The 23,951-nt window shown below is 39.8% G+C and overlaps 1 protein-coding gene across 1 annotated transcript in view; it reads left to right on the top strand.

The window, feature by feature from the left end:
- SKOR2 (SKI family transcriptional corepressor 2) overlaps nt 1-23,951 on the top strand; it is a 38,169-nt gene that overhangs the window by 5,830 nt on the left and 8,388 nt on the right. The window contains 3 exon segments of the mRNA XM_034642291.1: nt 9,135-9,200; nt 9,581-9,679; nt 19,016-19,083. Of these exon segments, the coding sequence (XP_034498182.1) occupies nt 9,135-9,200; nt 9,581-9,679; nt 19,016-19,083 (233 nt within the window).

The raw sequence follows: 23,951 nt of genomic DNA, 5'->3' as shown, positions 1-23,951 counted from the left end.
TACTAATCTTAAGACAGGTTTTAATTTAGTGGTGCTTATAAAAATTAGAACTCTGCAATTTGCATGCATTCATTTTAAGGTTGAATTCAGAAGTTTTTATTTCGGAGTTGGCTGTGGGTGATATTAAAGCTCAAATGACAGTGTACATGCATTTTATATAAAATAACACATTTAGAGAATAATTCGCACCAGACCTTACACTTCATTTAGCTAAATCGTAAATCACTATAAGTCTGCTTGTGCTAAGCTGTTACTCTATTTGGGTGCAAATTTTGAAGGAAATAAAAATAAAATTTTGTAAATATTCTATAAAAGATGTGAAATGTGATAGCTTTTCAAGAGGTAGCAATGATTGGAACAAAAGTATGAGATAGTTTGATGTTTAAATTGTTACATTTAAAGGAGTTTCCATAGATTTAATGAGAAAATCCAAATTCTACAAACTGAAATAATTTCATCGTAGGAATTTTAATTTCCTACATCACACTTAACAGCTAGTATTCATATTTTTTATAAAATTTTCGACTTAACATTTTAACAAATGTGCGTACCCATCAGAAATATAAAGGTATTAGAACATACTGGTTCCTTCACAGAGTTATGTTCTCTTCATGTATATTAATAGTCTCTGTACATCTGTTAAAAACTGAATTTCTCCATCTCCCTCTGATTTGGATGGCTGGGCAGGTTCCATCTGAAAACACGTTTTTCCTATCCTTGGAAGTGGTTTGGTTCCCTCATGCTTAGTAAGTTCAGTAAACCCTGAAAGCCATCAGAACTCCAAGGATGGGAGCCAGAATGGATAGAAACCACGGAATCCACTGTTGTTTGATATTCAGACAGAAATACAAATGCCAAAAGGAAGTAAGGAAAAGTATAGTCAGGGTCAGTGTTCACATAAAAATTCCACAGTGCCTGGAGCTCAGGGTAGTACAGTCAATAGTTATGCCGGTAATAATACCTCGTCATACTATTGATATATTACTAGTCCCTTCCTCACAATAATTAATTTTATACAGATTCCCAGAGAAACTTGCTCCACATTGATTTTCCATATTACAATTTTATTCTCACATTATTCAGAGGAGTGTGTGGGTAGTAGGTTAAATTATATTATTCTGTATTGAATGGGAGACAGGTGGGACATGGAAAGGATGACAAATATTATTGAAATGAACAAATGTTCATTTTGTTAAATTTATCTTGGAATCTTGGGTCACAAGGATTTCCTCCTTATGATTCTTTTGCTGAGAATGTGGAGATGATGTTTTAAACACCAAAGATGTTAAGAAGTTTGGGTTGTTGTGGGACTTAACATGGTGTACCTTCAGCTGTCCTATCTTGCAGGGAAGATTAGCACATGGTCTTTGTATTGAAATGCACATTCCAGAAAATCCCAGAGTGGGTATCCACTTGGCCTATGTTTTGGTATTAAGGTATTTACTTGTGGTCAGACTCCAAGAGTCCATTCATTTAGCAAAGCATCAAAAATCCACAAGAGCCAATGAAATTATGAAGACCTGTGATTAGCTGTTTTGGAGTGGTGGTAGAGTGCTTTATCCAGAACACCCTGATTGTGAATGGAGGTGTATTTCTTCCCAAGTAACAACCGTTAACTTCCACATCCACGTGATCGCATTAATTTGTTTATTTACTCAATTACTCCACTAATACTTCCAAATGCCTACCCTGTGCTAGATGCTTTGCTAGGCACTGGGGATTCCGAGAGAAAATCTATACCAGTCTGTGCCCTCTGGTTGCTTCCAATCAAGAGGGGAAGAAAGATAACCTGTAATGCTGTATGAACACTGTAATAATGGTCTGCAAATCATACGGTCAGATAAGGTTTATGGAACCGTGTGTTCCTTTAGCCCATCATTATTATTGGAAAATACCAGTATTTTATGTCAGCACATGTGCAGTATAACGTAGAATAAAATGTCTTTTCAAACTACCTAGTAAGTCAGGGTGCAGTTTTTGATTTTGATATGAATTTTTCACTTCCGTGGCCATGATAAATATAGTTTTTCAAGAAATCTCTATGTCCTTTCTCGAAACACGTAAGGATATAGACATATCCTTAAAATATAGATACTTGCTTCAATCATTTCCCAATATAAGTTCAGTTTAGCAACAATACTTAGGTCCAGTTGTGTGGGGTTTTTTTACTTCATCATTTTAATTAAATTTAGTCTTTCTTCAACCTTTCAGCCTTACTAGTGACTATTACTTTTCAGGACTCTGAAGGATGGTATCTTTAAATGATTTTTTAAGAACCTTCCTGCTAATGATCGCTAGCCTAACACACAGCAGATATTGTATTTCTATATAATTAGAAGGACCGAACATGAAGTTTTTAAGCAGCCAAAATTCCTCAGAAGCCTGTAGAACTTTTATCCATAGGTCTCTCTTTAAAATTAGACTCATGGCTTAAAACCAAGTAATATAGTTTAGGGGGGTTGGTAGTTTGGTCAAAATATTACGTACTGAAAAATATAAATGACAGCATTTTGCTTGCAATCCCAGAGTAAGGTTTTGCATATCCGTTTTGAATAACTTTAGTGAAGTTAAGTGATTTGAAATTGAATGCAGTGGGGTAAGCTGGTGAGACAGCTTAAAGCTACCGGCAGGTCAAGGAAATCATGGAAGTGGAGTCATCCCCGATTTCAATACATTTCATTGTAGAAATGCCAGCACCATTGGACTCTGAGCGTGGCTGCATCTTGTTATATGTACAGAAGTTCTAAAATCAATTTGATTTTCACTGGTATGATTCTCTAGTGTACTTAATATGCTATGGATGGATTTCTGAGAATAGTAAGAAGCAGTTACACTTCTCATGAATATATAGCGAATGAGGCACTCTGATTTATTATTCCATTCAATCTTAGAACATGCGTATGATTTAAAAAAAAAAAAGGAAAAGAAGAAGAAGAAAAATTCTAAGGAGTACAGCTGGTAGATCTGGGTTTTAATTCTCTCACTAGGTGACTTTGGGTAAATACTTTAACGGCTTTGTGCCTCAGTTTATCCACCTGTAAAATTTGATAAAACCTCCCACCTCTGAATTACTACAGACATTTTTATGAACAATGAATGTTGAGGTTTTTCAATATAGGTATTCAAAATTAAATTATCCCCATTTTCAGGTATCAGTTTCTTTTTATTTATAAAAAAATCTCCCTTCTTACTAATGATTTTTTTTGAATTTATATGACATTTAAGGAGATAGAGAACACTGAAAAATTCTCCAGAAAAAAAAAATAGCATTTATTGAAAGCACAAGTTCTGAAACTTCAGAAAATTCTAAATGAACTCAAAATATACTAATTCAAGAAGCAATATGTCTGCAAACTTCCAATAAATTTTGATCATGAACTATAAAGTTTGTTAGAACTTATTTTGCTATAATTTCCCTGGCATTAATCTTGTTCTGACGCCTTTTTTTCGCCAATGGAGTTAATATTTAGTTCATTCTGTAGCATAGACTCTCCAGTGGTATTGATTTTCTTTTTTCTTCTGTTCTGTGACCTCACTGAAGTGCCAAACATCACAGGGGAAGAATTTGATGTAGAATTTAACACCAAGAAATTAGCAGAAGTCTGTGTCCTCCTGATAGAGAAGAAAATTATTTAACCTCGCTTTCTGTGTCATTGATTTTTTAATGCCCTAAAGCAAAGTGTTCTTAAAAACTTCTCTGAACCATAGGTTGTGCTGCGTGTTGGTTATTGTTAAATGCAGTAGTTCTGCTAACTGCAGATGAACTTTGACCCCATCCACGTCGTACCTCTTAGATCGGTTGTTAGAGAAAGAGAAAGTAAAAATCCCAGGAAATAGAAATCAAAACCAGATTCTAAAATTAAGTTTAAGGATTAGAATGCAGAGTTTATCTGGGAGTTAAACCTGTATAAATAGAGTCTGTTGCACAGAAGGCCAGGCCCTGGGCAGAGGCTGTTGGGAGACCGAGGGCAGAGCCTCAGCCCTGCCCCGAGGGCACGACCTTGCAGGAGCAACCTCAGTCTCTATAATCGCAGCTGGTCTTCTGGGGTCTGCCCTCTGGCACCAGAGCACCATAGGGTAGCACAGGAGACTCCACCCGCCAACTCTAGAATCATCTGGATGTTTGACTGAAATCCTCACTCTTCATCCAAATGTTAGGGGGAACGTGGGTCTTATGTGGAGGCACGGCCCCAAACCAAAATAGTTTAACTTAATTTATCCTTCAGTGTGCAGTTAAATGACACCCTTTCTTTCAATGGGAACATTTTCCCCAGAAGTTTTTCTTCAAGTGTTGTCAACAGTCCCGTCCCAAAGAAACATAGAAGCCCTTTTAGTGGTAGCCCCTGGGACTGCAGCCTGGGGCAGTGCATCCGAATGCTGGTTGCAGGCTCCAGGGAGTAGAACCCCAAGGGGGCCAACGAAAGGAGAGAGAAGGTATCTCTGTAGAAGGGATGGGTGAATGTCAATGTTTTAACTCTTCATCCAAATATCAGGCATTGCATATTGTACCCTGCATACTTGGTAAACCCTATACACACGCGGGGTGCGATAGTTGAGTATCTTGTTTATTGGATTCAAGTTTAGCCTGAGAAGACTAATTATCTATTGAATCAGCTTTTTTCCCTGTCCCATGACCACCAACTGAACAGGTCATCTGACTTACTCCTTTGGCTCTTAAAATTAAATGAGCTCTGAAAATGTAAGGTATTTTTGCCCTTGGAGGCCACAGCAGACATAAACATTAATATTTTCAAGTCTTGGTTAAAATTCAGTGCTATGATTTTTAGCTCTGAAAGAAATTTTCAAAATGTCAGATAGGAACGAAAACGAAACATCACAAACTTCCCCACTGAACTAAAAATATAGAGTATGTCTTCCACTATCCAAATGGATCAGAATGTGCTTTTTCATTCATAGGAATGAGTTCATGCTTTAAAAACCCCTTATGACAATTGAGGATTTAAAATAGCATTGCTTTGTATAGCTTCTGCAAACCAGATTGATTAGATGCAGAGCAAACAGTATTTGGGCTCCTCCCCAAGGTAGAGGTGATGGTGTTACCTATTGGGCAAGGTCTCTCTGCTCTCAGAAAGCAGATTTTCTAGCTGGGGAAGACTAGGCTTGCTGAGTCGAAACCCCACTACATCAGGTGGTCGAGTGAAGACAATAAACACTTGGAACTTCAGCCCGGGGAAGGAATGGATCAACAGCATTTGCAGAAGTTGGGAAAGGCTTTACACAAATAGGGAGTTGGGTGGCATTCTCATTGTGGGTGGGCCACCTTGGGAAGGGCAAAAACATAAGGCAGAGGGAGCGGATGTGAGGAATGAGGGCCCAACTAGAGTAAAGGTTTTGTGTTTGCTGATAGAGAAAGGCAGCTTGGCTCAGCTTAATGAAACAAGGTTATGGGGGAACCTGGAGCCACCGGGGAGGAATTTGGAGTGGATTATGCAACGTAGACCACGGGAAGCCGTTGCATGGCTCTTGAGCAGAGGTGTGCCATGATATCTAAGAGACAGTAACTACCCTTGTGCCTTGAAAGGTGGTGCTAATGAATCTGTTGTCTGTTTTGGGTTTTGTTTTGGGTTTTTTTTTTTTTTTCTGTTGGATTTCCACTTTCCCCCTCATTTGCTTTTTACCACTCGTGTGGCATATTCTCACGTCCATCCCTCTTGCACTTCCAGTTTCTGATGGCTCTGTGAGAGCAGAACCAAGGGTTCACCTGGAATATGGGACCACGTGGTGCCTGAGGATCCTGGAGAGACCACGGGACAGGAACCCTGTGGTCCCAGGCTCTCTGGCCTCCACCGCCCTCCGCAGGGTGTAGTTTCCCCGATGTGGCACTGTGCTGCCCCTATCATTCAGGGCAGGCAGGATTCACGGACAGCAATGCAGGTCACGGCAAACTGGCTCCATGAACGTGCCTTTGTGGAGTCCTGGTGTAGACATGTCCCTGAGCAGCACCTTCTGGTCACATCAACCCACTGGATGCATTTTATGCCCTTATTATCCATTATTCCCCAACTTTAAGCCACCCGACTGTTTCTTTGACAGTCTGACTTAAGATATATTTTAGGCCTGGCCTCTAAGAAAGATGTTCCTTCCCTGTTATAATTTTCCCTCCTATAACCTACGCAATTAGGATCTCCCCCTGCCTTTTTGTAACTTTTTTTTTTAAGGGAAAATATAGTGGAAAGGAAAGTAGCATTTTAATTTTTGGATGTCTCCAAACCCATTCATTAATTTTGGAAAAGTAAAATGCATTTAACCTAATGGAATATTTATAAAAATTGGAAGCTCATTGTCAACTAAATCTCATTTATTTAATCTAGTATTAGACTGCTTTTTTTTTTTTTAACCAGATGGAAAACATTAGCAGTAATAGTGAACAAACATATCCAGGCTCCCAGAGGTCATTTTTAACCACCATTAACAATCTGGTTGCACAGATTAGTAATATACAAAAGGCAACGGTCCAGTAAGAGATACACCAAAGGCAGCTGAAACGTCTGTGCTCCTTATTTACCCAACATTTAACCATTTTAAAAACCCTTTATAAGTGAGGCATTTGAATCTTCCAGGCTCCAAATTGGCAGGTTTTACCGAGAAGTTGCCGCAAAGTATCTATTTGAGATGAGACACTGATATAAAATATTAATCAAAGCTCCACGACGCCGGTGCAGAGAAAAACTTAATATTATCAGTAGATTTGATTGCAGTTCAAGTAGTTTCCACGTACTCGCCGTTTGTTGAATGGTTTCACACCTATGTAAACCTCCTAACTGCGAAGGAGAAACAAAGTTTACATATCGTATTTCAATTTTTAAGTTTAATTTTCCAACTGAAACGTACTGTAAGAGAAACAGTCCATAAACTACACTAATGAATCAAAAAGGTCTATAATGTAGTAAGGACACGGCTTCTAGAGTTGCTTCTAGAATTCAGAAACGAACGGTCTCATTTAAATCATGCTTCGAGTGGCTGGGACGGTGGAAGGATGGTGAACCTTCCTCACTCAGCCCTGCAGATGGTGGTAGGGGTACACGCATGTGTGTTTCTTCTCTTGTTCCACTCAACATTGTATGTGAATATGAAACAGCTATGCATTTAACTGATTGAGACCAGAGTAAACAGAGGTAAAACTGCACACAATATGCATTTATTTTCATTTCAAAATGCTATTATTCTTGGTTTATATATTTATGATTTATTATCAACCTTCATGTTTCTCTTCTTTTGGATCGTAGTATTTTCTAGGAATTAGATTGAAGTGTATATTTAAAATGCTTCACAGGTATTTTCATTATTCTATATAAAGAAGAAAGCCAAGGTTTGAATGCTCAAAGCCTATATAGAGAGGTCATGTCCAAGATAAAAGCGAGAATGAGGTTGTACAGATATGGTCTAGATAGTAGAGAAATGCCTGTCGTTAAGGAGCTCAGGGATGCCTAAGACATTGGTGTCCTAATGACAGGGAGCCAGGGGAAGCACCTTTTCATCACTATGCATATGTGCAGGAGTATTTGCATATATGTATATTCACATATACTCATTCCTGCAAATACTTACTCCCAACGGTGATGGGGTAGAATGCAGAATCACCATTTATAATATCACATTAAAAATTTCCCTGTCCCTCCTTGATTCTGTAGGCCACTGGTATGTGCAGAAATTCGGTTTCCCTCTTTGCAGGAATTTTTACCTTGACAGTGAAATCTCCCAGTAGTCCCACCAGTGCCTAGGGCCATTACATTCTATTTCTTGCTGAAGAAAGGAAATGAATGAATGGTGAGGAGAAAAATGAAATGATGCATTCTGGCCCGTACTATGGTTTAGAATGTATGACCTCCTGCAGTTCCTTTCAGTGACAACTAAAAACACTTTATTAAATACCTATTATGTGTCCAGCGTTCTGCTAGGTGCTGGCCATGCAGGAAACACAGAGCCCCTACCCTCAGTAGCACACAGCCTGGTGGGTGTGGAAAGTGGGTAAGCAGACAGCACAAAGGATGGAGGGGAAGGAGCTAACCCAGGGGGTCAAGGAAGGGGTAATCCATGAAACCTAAGAGCACCTTTGTCTGTCTTCTTGTACATGAACATAGCAAGCTTAATTATATTATATGGGTGTTTGCAGATAGCAAGTTGGAATTGGAAAAATGAATTCTGGTTAGCTAAAGGATTAGGTTCCTTTGGGTTATTTATGTCTCCTAGGTTACCTAGACTCAATGTATGACTGTACATAAATCCATTTTCTTAGCTTGCCATCATTCTAGTTAGCACAGAAACAAGATAGGTAAGAACACCTAACCTTTATCCACAATCCAGTTTTTATTGGTTGAAGACCAAGTGGTTCCGAAATTATCAGCAAACATGTGAATATTACAGAGTAATGGAACTTATTTCACACCTCTGTTTTAGGTTGATAAAAAAAAAACTATCAATTATTAGAAAATCCCCCCAAACTTATACATTCTCTCCCAAGGAGAACAAAAGCCTCCTCTTGTTTCTTTCTAACTGTCCCCAAGTTGTGGTGGCATGGGAAGGCAGGAGCTTTCTGCTTCCACAGGCTTGAGTGTCTCCAGTTGCCACTAGGCTCCTTCACATCTGGAAGGAGAGGAGCTCTGATCGGAATTCTTCCGGACACGTTAATAGTCCAACCTCCTCTTTTGCCCATCGAGCAAGTACCTGCATTGTAGAGGGTGGGTATCGGAGGGGGCGGGGAGGGGGCTGCCACTTGAGGCTAGGTAGACTGTGACCTCTTTTCCTGCAGCTCTCACTGCGCTTCAGGGGGAATTGTGCACGAGTAAACGAGGACAACATTTGGCTCTGAGAACTCCCACTTTCGAGTCATATTAACCAAGCTCCTTCGTAGATATTGAAAGAAAACGAAAAGAGGGGCACCTGTGTGGCTCAGTCGGTTGAGGGTATGACTCCTGGTTTCGGCTCAGGTCATGATCTCAGGGTCATAAGATCGAGCCCTCCATGGGGCTTGGTGCTCAGTGCAGAATCTGCTTGGGTTTCTCTCCCCTCCCTCTCCCTCATGATCTCTCTCAAATAAATAAATAAAATATTTTTTTAAAAAATTTCAGAAAATAGACTACACAAAACCAAAATTTTTTCTCCTTTTTTTAAAGGTGAACACACGCAGGAGACAAATTCACCTCATTCACTCAAAAAGGATGTTGAAAATATGGGGAAAGGTAAAGAAAAGTTTTAATCCTGTAGAACTTCTCTTAGCTTCAAAAGACCACGGAGATAATAGGAGGATATTTTTGTTCTACAGCATATTTTAAGCTTGACAAGCAACATATGAATAATATATGGACCATTGGGTGGATATAATTGAGATTAATGCATACATATCAATCAATACATGACACTGTAATATAATACTTTAAAATAATATATTACATTGATTTATATTCATGGATTTCTGCACAAAATCTATCCTATGTCTATGCAACACTTTTTAAACTGGTAAAATATTTTGTCTTATAATAATAAATTGCCATATATAACTGTCCTCTGGAGAGTTATTTGTAAAGATTAGTAAAATGACTCTTCTGTTTTTCTTTATTAGAAGAACTTCAGAAGGTTTTATTTGAACAAATAGATTTACGGAGACGACTAGAACAAGAATTCCAAGTGTTAAAAGGAAATACGTCTTTCCCAGTATTCAGTAAGAAATCACTTTTATTTTACTGCATGATGATATGTGATGACGTTTCTATAATTAGGCTTAAAAATAGGCTTCAGAGTACGAAGTGCTTGAATAAAATGCCACGGGGTCTTCTCGTATCCTCTGTCTAAATATTTGGAAGTTGTAGTCTGTTATTTATGCTTTGAATCAGCTCACAGATAAAATTTCTCATGAGAACCTTTTGGTATTTATTGTATTGATAGATGTGTATCTGTGTGTATGTATTACATGTATGTAAAATATATATGCAAATATTTCATTAAATACGTAGACGTATTTAAATACTCTGACATTTTTAGATTATGTATTTCAAAACAAAAGAATTACTCAGGTATTTTTATTCTCCAAGGTAGGAAAAACAAAAGAACAATGAGTTTTTATTCTTGGATATATCCGTAGCGTTCCCTGGTGCTTGAAATGTGTGTGAATATGAAGATTTACAATTTAACAATTCAATGTACGTATATTTGTTTTATTGACTGAGGTTAATATAATTTAGCAGTTTTGGATTCCCCATTCATATTTAATGTTAAAATTCCATTCCGAATTTGGTGGCAGATACGGTAGCATAAAAACTGTCGGTTCTATTCCTAGAGTCCTAGAATTTCTATAGAAATCCTATTCTATAGAAACTCTATTCTATTCCCAGAGTCCTAGAATTTAATGCTAGGCATCCAAATTTCTAAAATTCGCCAGCCCTGGGCTGAGTCACATTTGGACAAATACATCACAGTGGTGTTTTTTCAAACTTTTTGGAGTTTCCTTTAGTCCTATTCCTCGCTCCAGAGAAAGGAAAGTGGGAAAGAAATTAGTACGTAAACTTATGTTTTGATTTCTGTGAATTTAATATTAGTTTTTTTCTGGGACCCTTTTTAAAAATGTCAGCATGCCCCTTGTAAGGAATCCAGGAACCACAAAATTCTCGTTGGCAATTCCTGTGCTAGGGCCACAGACAAGCATCTAGGAGAAGATCGTTCAGTCCTTGTGACAATTTTAATAACTTGAGCATGAACGTCTGCGTTCACCAGGGCTTCTCAAATGCGATTGTCAGCAGAGATAAAAGACGTGCCTTCTCGGGTAACAGCGTTGAAGAGGACTGGGTTCCTGGCACATCTCAAACTGAGTTTCACCGAACACTTAGCAGGGATAGAAACAAGGAGGATGCATGATGGAAAGGAGCTCTGGCCACAAGGAGCAGTAGGGTCTGCCAAGTTTGTGACCTTCAGTACCCACGGGGAGGTTCGGAGTTCACGGTGCTTCAATGTTTTGAATTTCGAGACTGCCTGCTGAGGCCTCGAGTAAGATGGAAGGGTGGAGAATGGCCTATAGCTTTGAATCGTGTGTTAGGATCGTCATCATTTATGGCTTCAAGAAAAGAGAAAGAAACATTTAAAAAATATCTCTGAAATCTTAAAAACCTAGTGCTTCCAAAGGATCCATGGTTCTCTCATTTCTCAAACAGTATTTTAATACCCAGTTCCTTGCAACAATGAGCAGACATTGAATTATTTGTTTCCCCTATAAGCTGATATTTATCTCATTGTTGAGTTTGCAAATCCTTGCTTTTAGATCCAGCAGAGTGGGTCAAAGTTCCATTGAACCGCTAACGTACCCACCTAACTCCCCAGAAAGTCAGTGTATCCATAATTTATCCCCTTGATAAAAGCTAATGAATCATTTCAAGGAATTAAGTAATTCATAATAATTGGTACATTTCCCTTCTTAATTGCCCTGCCATACAGTATGTCCATGTTTCTGTTAAAAAGAAGTTAGAGGGGCGCCTGGGTGGCACAGCGGTTAAGCGTCTGCCTTCAGCTCAGGGCGTGATCCCGGCGTTATGGGATCGAGCCCCGCATCAGGCTCCCCTGCTGTGGGCCTGCTTCTTCCTCTCCCACTCCCCCTGCTTGTGTTCCCTCTCTCGCTGGCTGTCTCTATCTCTGTCGAATAAATAAATAAAATATTTAAAAAAAAAAAAAGAAGTTAGAATGTTATAGTACAACCGGCCTATTTTGATTCAGAGCTATCATTCATCCTTTTGAATTAAAGCTAATGCTGTGTGATTGCCACATACATGGAACACTTCTCAATTAAAGAACAACAAATTTTTTTTCCTGTTTTATATCTGCAGCCTACTCCACTGACCAAGGAAGTGGCATGTGTGTGCCCAAGTTTGAATAATGCGTGGTTTAGACGTACCACAAAGAGGCAGTTAATTTCACACCCATGAAAATAGCAAATGTGCATTACGTGCTTGTTAACTAAACGCGAGAGGCCATGAGGCTGGCAGACAGATTTAGATTCGCTCAGATGGAGAGGGGAAAACGGAACTTTGTGAAGCCACATCAGAAGGAAGCGTAGAGGAGTCCCAGCCAGAGTTTTGCAGAGCCTTTTACTAGGAAGGGGACTCTCAGTCATGACACTGAAAGCGTGGTTTACTGAGAATGCTTGTGGACCTCAGCTAAGCTATCACGTGTGAGGGTTAGGAACCCAGACCTGAGTTCGCTCTGGGGCTCTGCCACTTCCTGGTTGTGTGGGACCTTGGAAGGTGTCAGATGGGCCAGATAATTCCTGTCTCATGGGAGGATGCAAGGAGTAAATGAGAGGATCCGTGTGAAGTGCTCTGCATTGCCCAGCCCGAGAGATGTGCTCAGTACTGTCAGCTGTGAGGGTGGTAGTGGGTAAGGATGGAGGAGGAGCAAGAAAAGGTTATTAGCACTGAGCTCTAAAAAAGCATTTCTAAAATAGGTTCAAGTTTCTGAGTGTCTCTTAGCCTTCTTGCTGTGGTTCTGAGGGCTAATAAGGACCACAGGGATGAATCCTGGGCATGGAGAGGGTTAAGTTAAAGATCAGAAGAAGGATGGAGGAGGAGGAGGAGGAGGGGTGGGGGGAGGAAGAAGAGGAAGAGAAGGAGAAAGCAGGTCTCCATAGGGCAGAAGTTTAGAGGAGGAAGAACAAGCAAGTGTCTCTACTTGCTATAAATCTGGAAGTCATTGTTGCCACCAAAGTCATTGTGTCCCCCTTCCCTCACAACTATGTCCCTTCTCTTCCAGAGCCCTATACCATCCTTTATTATGGCATCCATCCCTTGGCTGTAGTTTTCATTCATTTTACTCTCTTGCCACTAGCCACGGGTACCAACTCAGCCCTGAACTGGGGACCTGCCAGAGTTGCTGGATGAGGCGACCCGTGGAGAAGGCCCTCTCCCCCTTTCTTCCCCTGTCACTGCAACAGGATGCCCTGGGCCTTCTCCTCTCTTCCCCCACTCCAGCCCTTCCCGCCCACTGCCATTAGCCTATTCTTGCCAAAACTCTACCTCTGGCTCCAAATCTTCCACCCAAGAAGCTGTAGTGATCCCCTACTGTTGGTCATGGTGTATCTAATTTAACTCTTGACTGACTCTCAGAGCTCTCCATAATTGGCCCACCGTGCCTCTCCAGTCTTACCTCCTCCCTCGTCCTTGCTAAGCTCCAGTTGCCCTACACATCACTCTCTCCCCTTGCCTTCCACCTCTGCAGACTATGTTTCTCGAGTCTGAAATGCCTCCCCTCATCTAGGCATTCCTAATCATTTGCAACACAGTTCAAGCCATCACCTCCAGGAAGCCTTCCTACTTTCATAGTAGGCACTTTTTGCTGATGTCCTACTGTGTTTATTTCTAGTTCCACTGGTGTTTGTGTTAATTCCTCTCGGATTGTTTACACCTGCTACTCTCCTCTACAGCATGGCCTTGTTCAGAGGGTCAGGAAAGGGTGTTCTGTTGCTGCCTGCACAACACCTGCTATATTGTGGGCACAGGACATACTCTCAGTACATGACTGAGATTAAAGCCGACAGTGAAGAATGAGATTGGGAAGCTGAAAACTGTTGTATAAAGGAGATTAGTGAGGGCTCATAAGTTGAGTCCTTGGATTTGCATGTGACAAATTCATGGTACTTGAGAGAACTGATGGAAAGGCCAGTCAGTTATGACAGGGAAGGCCCAGTGAGTGGGGCTTTGTGAAATATTTCAGTAGTAGATTTCGACTATGTCATCATTTTATTTATTTATTTATTTTTAAGATTTTATTTATTTATTCGACAGAGATAGAGACAGCCAGCGAGAGAGGGAACACAAGCAAGGGGGAGTGGGAGAGGAAGAAGCAGGCTCATAGCAGAGGAGCCTGATGTGGGGCTCGATCCCATAACGCCGGGATCACGCCCTGAGCTGAAGGCAGACGCTTAACCGCTGTGCCACCCAGGTGCCCCTCGACTATGTCATCATTTTAGATTCTTGTAAAGAGCTACTCTTCCATGTTACAGTTAAGGGTACTTTTATTAAAAACAAACTATATTTCATCTACTTGAATATAGTTATCCCATCTTTCACCTCTGGCTGTTACCGCAATCATTCTATGTTGAGTGGTTCCCTCTCTTTTAGTATCATCCTCCAGAGACGGAGCAATGGGGGAATTCTAAAACACGGTACGGATGAAGAGGCCCAGTAGTTGTTAAAAGTAGTGATAACAAAATGAGCAGGATGTGCACAAAGTAAACCCCAAAGCCTATTGCTTGATGAGGTAGGATCTAGCGGATGAACCAGTTGTACCGTATGGGTTTTCTTTTTTCTGGTCCTGGGAACGCAGGCTGCATACTTTGTATTGCTGTTTGTAGAACACTGGGCTTTCAAACTATCCATGTTTGCAGAGCACAGCCCTTACTACCGTGCTGGATGGCACACTGCACGTCAGTGCTTTCCTCCGCTACCTCCTTTTATACTATCATTTTCCAGAAATAGTTGGGTTTTAAGTGCATCTCATTAGAGAAATTGGCTTAATGATTTTTTTTTATCTCCATTTAAATTGCGTGTTCATCAACCTTTAGAACATAGCAGAAATTTTAGGGTCTTTTTTTCTTATTCGCCAATTAACAATTTTTATATCTCAAAAGTTGTACACATGCTTGTGGTAGGAAGCCATAAACATAGAGAAATACAAAGAAAAGGAAAGAAAAATCACCCATAATCTTATCACCTGGAGATAACCAATGTTCACATTTTGGAGTTCCAGCTTTTTAAATGCATCTTGAATCCCCCCCCCCTTTTTTTTTAACAAAATGAATTATTATACACTTCTTTTTTACCCTTCTGTTTTTCACTTAACATGAGCCTCTTTCCGTTACTACAAAGCAGTCATAAATGTACTTTCTTTTTAAAATTGTTTTATTTGAGTGTAGTTGACACACAATGTTACATTAGTTTCAGGTGTACAATGTGGTGATTCAGCCTTTCTATATGTTATGCTGCACTCCCCACCCGTGTAGCTAGCATCTGCCACCATATAACCCCAGTACAATGCCCCTGACTATATTCTCTATACCGTGCCTTTTATTCCCCTGGCTTATTCATTCCATAGCTGGAAGCCTGTATCTCCCACTCCCCTTCACCAGTTTGCCCATCCCCACATCCCCTTTTCCTCTGGCAACCATTAGTTCATTCTCTGTATTTATAGGTCTGATTCTTCTTTTTATTTATTCATTTGTTTTGTTTTTTAGATTCCACATATGAGTGAAATCATATGGTATTTTTCTTTCTCAGTCTGACTTATTTCACTTCACATATAATACCCTCTAGATCCATCCATGTTGTCCCAAATGGAAAAAAGAAAAAATTAAAAAAAAAAAACCCTCATCCTTTTTTATGGCTGTGTAATATTCCGTGTGTGTGTGTGTGTGTGTGTGTGTGTGTGTGTGTGTGTGCGTGTGTGTACCACATCTTTATCCATTCATCTGTTGAAGGACCCTTAGGTTGCTTTCATATATTGGCTATTGTAAATAATGCTGCAATAAACATAGAGGTACATATATCTCTTCAAATCAATGTTTTTGTTTTCTTTGGGTAAATACCCAGTAGCAGAATTATTGGATCATATGGTATTTCTATTTTTAATTTTTTGAAGAACTTCCATGCTGTTTTCCACAGTGGCTGCTCCAGTTTGCGTTTCCATGAACAATGCACAAGCGTTCTTTTTTTTCTCTACATCCTCCCCAACATTGGTCATTTCTCGTGTTTTTGATTTTACCCATTCTGACAGGGGAAAGGTGTAACCACATCTCATGGTAGTTTTGATTTGCATTTCCCTGATGATGAGTGATACTTAGCATTTTTTTTCATGTGTGTGTTGTCCATCTGGATATCTTCTTTGGGAAAATGTCTATTTAGGTTCTCTGCCCATTTCTTAATCAGATTGGTCTTTTTGGTACTGAGTTGTAAAAATTCCTTACCTATTTTGGATATTAACCCCTCATCAGATATATCATTTGCAAATATTTTCTCTCATTCAGTAGGTTGCCTTCTTGTTTAGTGGACGGTTTCCTTCACTGTGCAGACGCTTTTTATTTTGCTGTAGTCCCAATAGTTTATTTTTGCTTTTCTTTCCCTTGCCTGAGGAGACATATATAGAGAAATGTTGCTATGGCTGATGTCAGAGAAATTACTTCCTGTGCTCTCTTTTAAGATTCTTCATGGTTTTGGGTTACATTTAGGTCTTTAATCCATTTTGAATTTATAAATGTACTCTTATGTTAGACATTAAAGTGATCAAAGTTTTAGGCAATGGACATCACTTGAACGAAATCCTTGCACATATCTATAATGATTCCCCTACGATAAACTCCTGAAAGCATTGCTGTGTTAAACAGTAGGAACTTCTTACAGCTCTTGATACATAATTTCTAGTTGCTTTCCAGAAAGCTGTACTAATTTATAGTTCCATTCTTGGAACACCACATCTCACTTTTTCTTTTAATTTCTTCTAACTTAAGGAAAAATGGTAGCTCATATCATTTCCTTTCAATGCTAGGGACATTGAGCACTTTCCATGTCTACTTTCCAGCTTTCTGTTTTGTAAGTGCCCATTATGTTCTCTTCTCATTTTTCTTTTAATGTGTTGTTCTTATTGATTTCTATGAACTCTTTATATACTAAGTAGTAAGGCTTTGTCACATGACAAATATTCTTTTGTTTGTATCAATTACCTTTAGCTATTGACCATGATCTTTTGTGTGTTGAGGGTTCAGTTTGTTGGTAGTTTATTGTCATACTGAAGTTTTAAATTTTTGTCTAATCAAATCTATCAATCTTTTCCTTTTTTGGTTTTTCTAACTTTGATACCCTTCCCCACCCAAATTTTATAAAAATATGCCCCATTTTTTCTAACACTTTAATGGCTTTTTTTCATTTTATCTTATTTTCATTTTATCTTTTTTTTCATTTTATCTTATTTTTTTCATTTTATCTTAAGGAACTATATTAAATGTACCATCATAGACCAATGAGCATGAATTAAGTAAAGACTAAGGATCGCCATTCCACTCTGAATTGTCCTTAGCATCTTCTGGGATCCCAGGGAAGTGCCGCAGTCAGGTTTGGTGGGTGATGGGGAGCAGGGGTTTCCTCTACCCCTTTTGTTGCAACTAACTGAGCCACTTGCTCTTCCTTACGCCTCTTCCCATGTCTTTGTATGCAATGCTGTTCTCTACATCTCTGCTCAAGCATTCCTTGCCCCGTAACTCCCCCTTGACCTTTGCTTTGTGCCATGTTCTTACCCCTAGTACAATATCTTTCGTGTCAAATTCAGAGGTGAGACTAAGGGAGAAGTCTTTTTAAAAAATATAAAAGGCAAAACTGCGGAGACAATAAATGATCAATGGTTGCCAGGGGTGGGTGGTGGAGAGGGATGAGTAGGCAAAGCACAGAGGATACTGGTGGGTATTCTGATATTATAATGGTGAATATACGTCATTGTATATTTGTCCAAATCCATGGACTGTACAATACCAAGAATGAACTCTAAGGTAAACTAGGGACTTTGGATGATTATGTGTCACTGTAAGTTCATCCATTGTAACAAATGTCCCACTCTGGTGGGAGTTGTTGACAATGAGGGAGGATATGCAGGTGTGGGAATTCAAAAGAATTCACATAGGATAGAAAGGGAGAAGTCAAAAAAATAAAAAGACCAATGTTTTTAATTTCCAACTACCCAGCATCTCATGAGTGGTAAAGGACATATTATCTTGAAAGTGATGGGAAGCCATCACAGACTTTTCAGCAGGTGAAGGAAAGGGATTTGCCAAACAAGGGACCAGAGGCCAGGTGGTCAGTTGGGAAGCTATTCCGGGAAGAGGTGTCCATGTTGGGGAAATGACAGTGGCAAAGGGAGCTGAGTTTAGAGGCACACTGTGAAGGATTCACACACCAGTGGCTGCAGAGGTGAAAGGAAGAGCTGAGGAAAAGATGTGACAAAGTTTCTGGTTTTTCCAAACTGCTGCCCTGACCCACGGAGTCAATAGGAGATTGCATGATGTTCTCATTTAAAGCAGAAAATGCCAAAGTCAGCCAGACCCACCCTTGTGTGTGTGTGTGTTTGGGGGGGGGGTCCACACTTGTAAAAAGAGCACCTGGAGAGGTTGCAATGATACGATACACGTTGGAAAGTCATTTCCCATAAAAATGATCACTGTGTAGAATGGCAAAGATAGTTTGCATGACAATATCTCTTAGAGCTCCCCCTCTTCTCAGATGGAGGCAAGGCAGGGCCGCTCCTGGCCCACGGAGGACCACAGAATAGGGCTGATGCGGACGGAGAGAGTGTGTAGGTTGGGAGAGTCAGAGTATGTTGATCAGTCTCTCGGAGTGCAGTGAGGCAGGCATGGCTAACAGACCTTCGTCTTATCACCCAGGAGGCATGACATGCACGAGGGTCCACATTTCCTAAGACAGCGGAAGCTCTATACCTGTGACCTGCTCAAGCGGGCAAAGGTAGAGAACATGACTGCACCAGACATTTCTGACTAGTTATCTTTCTTTAAAGATTTATTTATTTATTTGACAGAGAGAAAGAGAGAGAGTGCACAAGCAGGGGGAGGGGTGTAGGGAGAGGGAGAAGCAGGCTCCCCACTGAGCAGAGAGCCCGATGTGGGGCTCGATCCCAGGACCCTGAGATCATGACCTGAGCCAAAAGCAGACCCTTAACCGACTGAGCCACCCAGGTGCCCTGACTAGTTTTTATGTGCGAGGGATTATCTATCTAGATGGTCTATGGGATGCTGTGAACTATGAGATACAGACCTTACTCTCTCAAAATTTGCCATCTGTTCTGATTATGGTGCCTTGAAAACAGCCACATTATTTACTTAAAAAAAAAAAAACAAAAAACCACAATCCTTTTTAAAAAGGGGAATGGGCTTCTCTGGGACCGTCAGTAATATTTTTATTAAAAATACTAAAAGAAGTTTTTTGCTACTCTAACGCCTTTCTCTCTCTGTCTCTCCTACCAGATAATTTTCAGGATCAGATGAAAAGGGAACTAGCCTACCGAGAAGAAATGGTGCAACAGTTACAAATTGTAAGATGATTTCTCCTTAAAAATCTATGCCCCTTGATGGGTTTGTTTTCAAACCACCCAATTGTATGAAACTGTTCACGTTTTTGCCGTGAAACCCCTTTGGTCCACCTACCACTTACCTCTCAGCTGGTTTAGATGCTAATTACCAAAAGATTTACTTAGACACAGGATAAACAGATGTGTCAGTACGCTTCCTCAAAATGTAACTACCTACCATGTGTTAATAGACAGATGTGTAAATTGTCTCTGTGGGGGAGCCACGGGTACCTGCCTTGTCTCCCACTGTGCACACGTGTGAACACGGCGCTGGGATGCACTAGGAGCTGAGTCAAGGGCAATTGTCTTCTCTCTTTCTCTCCTTTTGTTACCCAGACTGGAGCCAGGCCCTCTGCTGCCAATAAACTTGTTATAAATACACTTAGTCAATTAAAATCACATGAAGGGTGATGAAAAGAAGTAATAATTTCCAAATGAAGTGTGTTATTCCCCTCTCCTAATCACATTGAAAAGTGGACACTGAGAGATATTTATGTGGAACCAGGGAAGCAGGAAGGTGCCCGGCAAATACATGTAGTGGGGGTTTTTGTTGCCTTTTTGGTTTTTTCATTCTGAATTCACTCCCTTCATTCCCATGCAGATACTTCTGGTATTAATCATTAGGGCTTTTAAAACAGTCTCCCATACTCTCATTGACCTGAGTACAATGGGGGAAATAATTTTTGTTCTGTATTTGTAAGATATTTTTAATCACCTGGATAAAAACATACGCTGATCCTTGGTGATATTCCGAGCATGATAATTATAATTTGGGTTGCTTGACGTTTCTGAGCTGGTCCACGTTACCCTTATCGTATGAAGCATGTATCCACGCATACCTGCCCATCTTGTCTAGAGAGCCAGAGACCTAGCTCTCTATTGGGATAACTCGAGGAAGATAGGTATTAATGTTTTCTTTCTGCATCAGAGAAATCATGCTCGTGTTAATGGAGATTAGCTGGGAGTCATTTTTATTTTTTATTATTATTTTTTAAAGATTTTATTTATTTATTTGACAGAGAGAGAGACAGCCAGTGAGAGAGGGAACACAAGCAGGGGGAGTGGGAGAGGGAGAAGCAGGCTCCCAGCAGAGCATGGAACCCGATGCGGGGCTCGATCCCAGGACCCCAGGATCAGGCCCTGAGCCGAAGGCAGACGCTTAATGACTGAGCCACCCAGGTGCCCCAGGGAGTCATTTTTAAAACAGCCTTGTACCTCGTGAGGTTTTTGCCTATTCTGGGAGCTCCGTTAAAAGTGCTGCTTTTGCTCTTAACGCTCCCACTGGTTTTCATTGGCCTCAAGTACTGGTTAACACTCTCTGTTCCAAAAGCCGTGTCAACATAAGATACCTCTTAAACAGGACCTTTCTTCTTTTTTTGGTTTTCTTTGTGTTAGTTTTGTTTGCATCTGAAGTCATAGGAGGGGGTGGAGTGTAGAAGGATTTTTCTTAATTGATTAATAACCAAGCCCCCAAAGAGGTTAAAAAAAAATGTATCTACGTTCTTAGCTTTTGATACCTAGGTCATAAGAGCTATTAATTACTTGCTGTGAATATGCTTATTGTTTTCATTGTACAAAGGATGAATTAATTTTTTTCTAAGATTTTGTTTTTAAGTTATCTCTACATCCAACATGGGGCTTGAACTCATGACCCTGGGATCAAGAATCACATTTTGGACCAACCTAGCTAGTTAGGGACCCCAATCCAAAGGAAGAATATAAATATAGATTTGGAGACAAAGGGATGTAACATTTCAAGACCTTACTGATTTTACACATCACTTTCAGACAACCAAAAATTTGTGATTTGCAGGGGTGGGGGACATCGAGTATAGCAACATGAGCTTTAAGAAAGGGGACTAAGTATTTATTTCAGTGTTCCTGTTTAAGGTCAGTTATGTAGCTTTAATGTCTTAATTTTCTTTGACGTTCAGTCTCTTCAGTAAAAGAGGAAATGATACTGCATCCATGTAATAAGCAGGTAGTATTGATAGAAGAAAAATATGTCTTTTGAGATATTTGATACCTGGACGATATAAACTGGTATTACTAAACATTTTTATTACACTGTATTGCAAAATATGTTATCATCATATATTCATTTATCCAGACAAGTGTTATTAATTCAGATTTCTCTAGATTCTGAATGATTCCTGGTCACAAATTAAGTTCTTTGGGAGAAGCTAGACATTTTCCCCCCAGCCCTGTAGATACCATATAATTTCTGAAATCCACAAAAGCCGACAACATGAAAACAGGTGAAATAGACATGATTTGTCCCTCCTACTTCTTCTCTTGTGTTTCCTGCTATAAGACTGGAAGGGTCTTCACACTGCCTCCAATGCCTAGCATTGGTGTCTAGCATCAAATGGCTAACAATAAACATTTGCTGAATGAATCATCACTCAGGGATGACCCCTGACTCAACTCCAATACTCTCATGGAGTGGGCCTCTTTTCCAAATTTCCCTGGCTTATTCCTGATTTCCTCAGATTTTCTTTTGTGCCAAGGAACTACTACTAAAATGACTAAAGAAAACCATACTGGTGAATTATGGGAAGCACTGTCCTTGGGACCCACAGACACAAGCTGGAAGGTCTGCAAACTTCGGTACAAGACCACTCCCATATAGTCCATTGAGTGTCAGTTTCTCAGCCAAAGGACCTCATTGTAAGGTCTAACCTAGCGCCCTGATAGGCATATAGTGAGGCACAAGTGCGTAATCAACGTGAAATGCCCATGTGTGTCATCCAAAGCTATACCAGTATGAGTAATCAGTTTCATGGCATGCCCCTTCCTAAAGCAGTACCCCTAATAGTAGGATTTTCAAGTCCTGGTGGCTAGACAGATTTTTGTGCAAGAAGGACCCGTGTTCACCTTATACCATCTGCTTTGGAATTGAGGCAGCAAACCCAAGGTTACCTAAATGGAAATTTATCTAGTCCTTTATTCAGCTGTTTTATTTGCTAAAATACTTGTGGGGGTAATATCTTTAGAATATTCTACCTAAGGATTTTTAAGAAGTGGCTAGGTATCACAATTATTCACTTTCTCAATATTTTTAGTTGAATGATCTAATTCATCAGCAAATATGGTTACATGCTTTGCTTCCTAGGAATAGGGCAATTCACTCAGAATTATTTGATTGTATTATATTTAAACTATTTTATATTTAAGGTTTACAGAGCATATATTACAGAAGAGTCATCTGCCCACAGATAAGCATTTTTTTCCCCTTTAGATGAAATAAAAACCCATCCCAACCTGCAGTCATGGAGAATTCAAGTATATTAAAGCCATCATATTTTATAACAATTCCCATAGACGCACAATGCATTTATCCTATGCTGTTACGCAGTGTTCTTATTCAGAAGATTATATCGAAAGCATCTTGGGTATCATTGCTGTAGAAGGAAAACTTATGAATTTCTTTGGCTTCTGCATTTTTAGATTCTCTACTGACTATAATTTCTGCACCCACTTCCTTTTTCAGTTTGTTAAATGCAAAGCGGTGATGACTATACAGTCAAATAATTGACTCTCTTTGTACATTTATAAATGAATGTTAAGTTTCTCTCGATGTGAGATTTAAAGCATATGCAGTTTACTTAACATTTATACATGGGCAACAAGCTGACTTTTTTTTTTTAGTAGCTTAAAATTAGAGTTTATAATACTTCACACAGTCTGTGTTAAAGTTCTCTACCCCTGCCCTGGGTTTTCAAATGCTCCCAATGTTTTCTTTACTAAGCCAGAGTTATGTACACAAGCAAAGAAATACATTCTTCTCACTATGAACCAAATGTGAACGTTTTAAAATTTAACACATTCATGAAAATGTTAGTGTGTAGTATAGTACAGAGCAAAAAATTTTCTCATTCATAGGGGGATTGTGATTCTTGGAAAACTTTGTTCAATTTTGAAAACAAAACCCATCACCCTATACAATTAAGAAGAAAGTGAAGAAGCAAAACGTAATGTTCTGTATCAGTTATATCTAATTTTTTAAAAGTTAAAAAGCTGTGGGGCGCCTGGGTAGCTCAGTCTTTAAGCGTCTGCCTTCGGCTCAGGGCGTGATCACGGAGTTCTGGGATCGGGCCCCATGTCAGGCTCTTCTGCTGGGAGCCTGCTTCCTCCTCTCCCACTCCTCCTGCTTGTGTTCCCTCTCTCGCTGGCTGTCTCTTTCTTTCTCTCTCTCTCAAATAAATAAATAAAATCTTAAAAAATAAATAAATAAAATAAAAGTTAAAAAGCTGAAGGTATTTTACTCAGTGTATAACCTTCTGATCAAAGTTTTTTCCAAGGACTGAAATATAATATAATTTACACATTATGATGCCTTGAGTACTTTTTTCATTGATAATTTGGCAACAATGTTTCTCAAGCAAGTGCCTCTGTGTAGCAGCTACTACTGTGGGTTTGTCCAAGACATACTCTTCCTTAGTCCTGATTCTTGCAGGACATTGTGTGCAAAAGAGCGCCTGTGATAAATGGCTCAACCCAGATTGACATCCTCCGAACTTGCTGGATTGCTAAAAGGCATGTCGATGGAGAAAATGTGCTAGTCTCAAAGTGCCCTCTACTGTTTCTCCAGAAGGCTGCAGCCAGCAGAAGCTGGTCTCAAAGTTCTTCATTAAAAGCCTCAATTAAAATAACGCTCAATCAATAGATTTAGTACTAATGTTTCGTTCACTGTGGACTTGTAAAAAAGCAATTTACAACTTCCCAATGGTGGGAGCACATTGCTTCCTCGCAGTGAAAGGAGTGAGGTCTTTATTGTTGCTGGAGGGGCCCTCCCTCTTTGGCAAGGACACAGCTCTTCAGAGATAGGG

The sequence above is a fragment of the Ailuropoda melanoleuca genome, chromosome 14 (genome assembly GCF_002007445.2).
Source record: "Ailuropoda melanoleuca isolate Jingjing chromosome 14, ASM200744v2, whole genome shotgun sequence".
Taxonomy (NCBI): domain Eukaryota; kingdom Metazoa; phylum Chordata; class Mammalia; order Carnivora; family Ursidae; genus Ailuropoda; species Ailuropoda melanoleuca.
Note: the sequence above shows the minus strand (reverse complement) of the source record. Positions and strands in the feature narration are given on the sequence as shown.